The sequence below is a fragment of the Cnephaeus nilssonii genome (assembly GCF_951640355.1).
Source record: "Cnephaeus nilssonii genome assembly, chromosome: 10".
Lineage (NCBI taxonomy): Eukaryota > Metazoa > Chordata > Mammalia > Chiroptera > Vespertilionidae > Cnephaeus > Cnephaeus nilssonii.
In genome coordinates this window covers 83,943,497-83,949,496 of record NC_137081.1, presented here as the reverse complement: position 1 = coordinate 83,949,496, position 6,000 = coordinate 83,943,497, and the positions used below count along the sequence as shown (strand labels likewise).

Here is a 6,000-nt window from a genome sequence, read left to right as displayed (position 1 = left end):
GGAGAGGTGCGGGGAATAAAGGTGATTACACTCCCAGGTCCTAGAGAGACGGGGTCTGCAGGCCAAGACGGGGCATACAAAGGAAGTGACAAGGGAGCGGGCAGGCTCGCAGGCAGGGAGCTGAGAGAGCGAGGATTCAAGGGCAAGGGCCTTGCTCAGGGGTCAGCTGGAGTAACAAGCAAAGGACATTGAGTCGGAGAAGCTGCATGGTCACAGGGCCAGACAGAATAGAGGATGAAACATTAAGGTTGCTGGAGGACTGTGTGAGACCACAGGGTCACTTCCCTGTAAGCCCCAGTCACGCATCTGGCCCACTGCCTAAGGGACTGGGAGCATTGAAGGCTTTAGGCAGGGAGAGGCATGGTTAGCTTTGCCATTTCTGAAGGTCTCTCAGGCTGCTGTGTGGGGAAGAAATGGGTGGTGGTTGGAGCGCGCTAGAGAAAGAGTCTAGTTAGGAGATGCTCCAAGTAAACCCAAGACCATTGTGATGGCAAAGCTGGGGAGCAGTGGGTGGACTGGAGATGTGTTTGGGAGGTAGAATTAGCGGGACTTGGTGCCTGGTGGAAGAGGGGCAACAGAGGGCAGGCATGGCTTTTGACAGTGTTTGTCCTGGGCTCTGGATGGAGGGAGCCACTGGCTGAGATGGGAACAGAGGAGGGGCAGATGATGAGTCAGGATCCAACTGCCTGGCCTGCGAGGTCCTGTGTGGAGGCAGTTGCTAGGCAGATAGATATGACTGGAGCTCAGGAGACAGATCTGCACCTCATCAGCAGCTCAGAGATAAAAACCAATGCCCTGGAAGGGAAGTGTTGGGCATGGCTGAGCCACAGCCCTGCTAAGTGGCACGGATAGTCCATTCCATGCCAGGATTTTGACTATTCTGTGCTTATAAACCGCTTTCGTCCTCCTGAAAATGTGTGTGTGTGTGTGTGTGTGTGTGTGTGTGTGTGTGTGTGTGAGAGAGAGAGAGAGAGAGAGAGAGAGAGAGAGAGAGAGAGAGAGGGAGAGAGGGAGAGAGAGGAAGGGAATGTGATTGCACTCAGAGAGAGTGTATATCCCAGGGGAAGAATGAAAAAGGATCCAAATTCCTCTTAGAGGGTGAGTTGCTCTACCTTCTTGGTTTAATTCAGTTGTTCGTTGAACAAATATTTACTGAGCCCCTAAGGGATGCTACAGCAGACAAAAGTCCCTGCATTGCTGGAGCTCACATCCTAATGAGAGCTGATTTCCATGCTTAAAGGTACAGTTCTTATTGATCAGGCAACATGGTGCCAATTACATGCCAACCTCTTCATTTGTTGGAGAATAGTTCCAGTGCTGGAGGGAGAACCCACTCGCTATGAGAGATGTCACATCTGAGTGATTGAAGGGACGGTCACGACTAATTGTGACTGCATCGCACTTAGATCCCCCGGCCCCCCACTATCCCCTGGCTATATGCTGAAACTCCAAGGTCCCTGTGCACAGGGGCACGTGAGAACTCGGCGCAGTGTTGTGTGCACTGCGTGGGCACATCAAGAAGGGGTGGGAGGTACACACTAGTGATTTCAGCCAAGGCCAATGAAGTGCCAGGTAGCACTTTGCGTTTTATTAATGACCCACTCTCAGGGAGCCTCTGAGAGCGCCAGCCTTCCCGTGTCTATGCCAGCAGGCATGGGGGGCGGGCGGGGGGGAGCAGCCCGAGGCCCTGCAGGTCAGCTGCACTCCACCCCCGCGTCCTCGTTGTGGTTGCAGTTGTGAGAGCCCCAGTTACTCTTGTTGCAGTTCCAGAGGGTCAGTTCTGTCCCTTGACAGGCAACATCATCCAGCCAGATGGACCCAGAGCCTAGACACAGAGACAGGAGGGGACAGCGTGGGATGAGGCTCGAAGCCGAGTGGCCCGTTGGTGGCTGGGGGCTCCCAGTTTGGGTAGACTGCGGTTTCTCCTACACCCACTCAGGCCCAAGGTGCTGACGCTGGACTGTTCTCTCTCTCTCTTGCTATTCCTCAAAGAGGCCATTTAAAATTTTTTAATCTATTTACTTGTTTGCTAGTTTGTTTAAATATGTTATTGAAAGTATTACATACGTCCCCTTTCCCCCCACTAATCTCTCCCATCCTGCCCCTGCCCCTGCCCCCCACCCATGGGGTGTTCTCTTTTAATGACTCTACCTCTGTTCTGTTTTCTATCCTTTTTGACAAAGTCTCATCCAAGTTATTTAATACTAATCCATGAACTATTTGAAATCTCCTCCTGTGTGCTCCCAGCATTCCTCTCTTCCCACTAACTTGCTACAGCGCATCCATCCATGTTCCTGCCAAGCCTTCACCTTCCTCAAGCCCCTTTCTCTGATACAGCTGATTTCAGACCCAGAGCTCAGAGGAAACCAGTTGGGTTGTTTGACTGCAGAAATTTACACCACAGTGTGGCAATCCATGTGAGGGACATGTGTATTTTAACGTTGGCTTACAAACCAACTGGACTCAGAATAAAACACAGTCAGGCACTTTGGGGTGGGGTAAGGGCAGAGAGCACTTGGGTGCGGGAGCAGGAGAAAGGGGCCTCGAGCCCCTGCCAGGTCAGCCCTTACGGCTGAAGAAATGGTGTCAGCCTCGGGCTTCACTCCTTCATTGAAAGTTTGAACCTTTTGCTGAAAGACACAGGCTGAGTCTCTAACACCCCAAACGGATTTTAGGAAGTCCCTGCTCTCTTTTGCTTCCCACCTTCTCCTTAAACGTGATCACAGCGTGGGCATTCCAGGCCTCTAGCTTCCAGGGAGCTGGAAGCGAGGCCTGGGTCCAACCTCCCTGGCGTGCTTTCCGCTTCTGAAGTCCCAGCAGCTCAGCGGCCCTTCAGAGAGTCCCGCCTCACAGGCACTGCAGCCATGCGCGTTCCCGCTCAAGGGCGGGCAGACATTGACCCAAGCCTTTGCTGTCACTCTTAGAGAAAAAAGGTCATAGGTCTGTCAGGGGAAGGAAGGTCATAGGTCTGCCAGGGGAAGGAAGGTCATAGGTCTGCCAGGGGAAGGAAGGTCATAGGTCTGCCAGGGGAAGGAAAGTCATAGGTCTGCCAGGGGAAGGAAGGTCATAGGTCTGCCAGGGGAAGGAAGGTCATAGGTCTGCCAGGGGAAGGAAGGTCATAGGTCTGCCAGGGGAAGGAAGGTCATAGGTCTGCCAGGGGAAGGAAGGTCATAGGTCTGCCAGGGGAAGGAAGGTCATAGGTCTGCCAGGGGAAGGAAGGTCATAGGTCTGCCAGGGGAAGGAAGGTCATAGGTCTGCCAGGGGAAGGAAGGTCATAGGTCTGCCAGGGGAAGGAAGGTCATAGGTCTGCCAGGGGAAGGAAGGTCATAGGTCTGCCAGGGGAAGGAAGGTCATAGGTCTGCCAGGGGAAGGAAGGTCATAGGTCTACCAGGGGAAGGAAGGTCATAGGTCTTCAGGGGAAGGAAGGTCATAGTTCTTCAGGGGAAGGAAGGTCATAGGTCTGCCAGGGGAAGGAAGGTCATAGGTCTGCCAGGGGAAGAAAGGTCATAGGTCTTCCAGGGGAAGGAAGGTCATAGGTCTTCCAGGGGAAGGAAGGTCATAGGTCTGCCAGGGGAAGGAAGGTCATAGGTCTTCCAGGGGAAGGAAGGTCATAGGTCTGCCAGGGGAAGGAAGGTCATAGGTCTGCCAGGGGAAGAAAGGTCATAGGTCTGCCAGGGGAAGGAAGGTCATAGGTCTGCCAGGGGAAGGAAGGTCATAGGTCTGCCAGGGGAAGGAAGGTCATAGGTCTGCCAGGGGAAGAAAGGTCATAGGTCTGCCAGGGGAAGAAAGGTCATAGGTCTGCCAGGGGAAGGAAGGTCATAGGTCTACCAGGGGAAGGAAGGTCATAGGTCTTCAGGGGAAGGAAGGTCATAGTTCTTCAGGGGAAGGAAGGTCATAGGTCTGCCAGGGGAAGGAAGGTCATAGGTCTTCCAGGGGAAGGAAGGTCATAGGTCTTCAGGGGAAGGAAGGTCATAGGTCTTCAGGGGAAGGAAGGTCATAGGTCTTCAGGGGAAGGAAGGTCATAGGTCTGTCAGGCTGCAAGGATGGAAGCCTAGGGCCCTGAGCTGTAGACCTTTCAGTTGCTTGAACCAAGCTTTTTCTTTTAACCCAAACCACCAAAGGGACAGAAAGCCCGTGCCGCTCCTCCTGGCAAGAGGCAGCTGGTGGAGGACCACTTACCAGGGACCATATTGAAAAGGGCCTTTCCCGTAGAGTAACCCAGCATGCGGCAAAAGACGGTGGCGTCAGAATTGTCCCAGCCATCATCGCAAATTGTCCCCCAGACGTTGTTATAGTAAATTTCAGCCCGGCCTCGTTTCGCAGAGCCGACAATCCTGACGGCTGCCAGGGATTCGCCTGAGGGAAAAACACACGTGCGAGAGGTGAGGACGGCCGCCTGGGGCTTGTGTGAGTGCAGGCTCTGCCTCTTCAATGAAGGACGTTCTATAGTTAGAGGGGAAAACCCTGCTTGGCCAGGAAGACCCCCGATGGCACCAACATGGCCTGGCTAGCAGCCTCCAGCCCCCGGGCCCGCAGCCACGAGGCCGCAGGGTCAGGTGCCTCTGTGGCTGGCCTAGCAAATCCGGGCGACCACATCTGGCCTGTGTGGTGGGGAGAGAAAAAGAAAAGTAGAGAAAAAGGAGGAAAGAAAAGAAGAGAGGGAGAGAGAAAAGACAGGAGGGAGAGATGGGAGAGAGAGGAAGAGAGGGGAGCAGGGCGGGAGCGGGGAGCTGCCGCGCTGTGGCTGTGCTCTGAGCAGGCCCATTCAAGGGAAAGCCCGTTAACCTTCCCCAAGTGAGGCATCTCTGAGAACCAAGGCCTCTCCCCCACCGCACACAAATGTTCAAGTACAGAACTGACTCTACAGCACAGATTAAAAAGAATAAAAACAGCAATTACCTTTCTGACCTTTTTCTCCCTTTACTCCTTGTGGCCCGGAAGATCCTGTCGCAAGGAGAAAAACCAATGATTTGAAGGAAACAGGCCAGGACTCTCTCACCCTCCTCTGCCAGCGGTGTGTGTGTGTGTGTGGGGGGGGGGGGGGGGGGAAGCGTGCGGAGGAGGTCAGGTTCTTGTCCCAGCTTTGCCGGTGACCTGGGATTAAGCGGACAGGAGGTTCCACGGGCTCCGACAGTTAAGCATGAAGAAACGGACCTAAGCCACAGCAGGAGGGACATTTGACGGGTAAGAGACAGGGAGGGGACGCATCTCCTTTGCGGGAAGCTGTGGTCGGGAGAGGCTGTGCGGTGGCCGGGCACCGCTGGGTGTGGAGTGGGTGCACGTTCACGCGCGCCTGCGGGCTCAGGACTGAGATCAACCCCAGCTCAGAACTCACCCACTGAACCCACAGACCTTGGCCTTCTGCTTCTGAAAACCCCACGCCCCTACATCAGGGCCTCTCCTTGGAAACCACAAAGGAGAAACAGGGCCTTACCTTTCATTCCCGGGTCCCCCTTCTGGCCACCTGGTCCAGTTGCACCCTTGGGGCCCGCCAGGCCTGGGCTTCCCCTTTCTCCCTTCACGCCTGCGGGGCCTGGAGGAGAAGGACCCCCTGTCAGATGCTCTGCCCTGCTTTACACGGGGCCCCAGAGCCTTGGTGCCTCATGAGCGAGTGGACCTTAACCAGCCGGTTTCCCTCTGAACTGTTTGGAAATTCAGCTGGTGTCTTTGGTCCAACTGGGGGGCGGGGTGCCGCTCGAGTCTCCCGACTCCCATGTAAATGCTGGTTGAGAAATTGCTGACGGGAGTCCAGAGTGGTTGGCCCTCAGTGGACTACATCATTGTGTGGAAGTTCTAGCCATTCTGGGAGAAGTTGCTGGAATGCTGCTAGGCCTCGTTTTCTCCTCAGTAAGTTAAAACAGGAATAGAGTGTCCAGTCTTGGAGGAAGGAAGACTGCTCAAGCGCTGTGTCTGAGAAGCCCTGCTGTGGCGCTCCCTGGGGTCGGGCACTGAGAAGACAGAGATGCTGAGCGAGTGCCGAGCACAACAACCAACTCCCAG

General features: G+C 54.8%; 1 protein-coding gene across 1 annotated transcript in view; it reads right to left on the bottom strand.

Annotated features, from left to right (window-relative positions):
• Positions 1-1,574: 1,574 nt before the first annotated feature.
• Positions 1,575-6,000, bottom strand: part of MARCO (macrophage receptor with collagenous structure) — a gene marked incomplete at its 5' end in the record, with an annotated part of 35,625 nt that continues 31,199 nt past the window's right edge. Inside the window, 4 exons of the mRNA XM_079781813.1 lie at positions 1,575-1,825; positions 4,180-4,356; positions 4,900-4,944; positions 5,435-5,533. Of these exons, the coding sequence (XP_079637939.1) occupies positions 1,695-1,825; positions 4,180-4,356; positions 4,900-4,944; positions 5,435-5,533 (452 nt within the window). The 3' untranslated portion in view covers positions 1,575-1,694. The remainder of the gene's footprint in view (positions 1,826-4,179; positions 4,357-4,899; positions 4,945-5,434; positions 5,534-6,000) is intronic.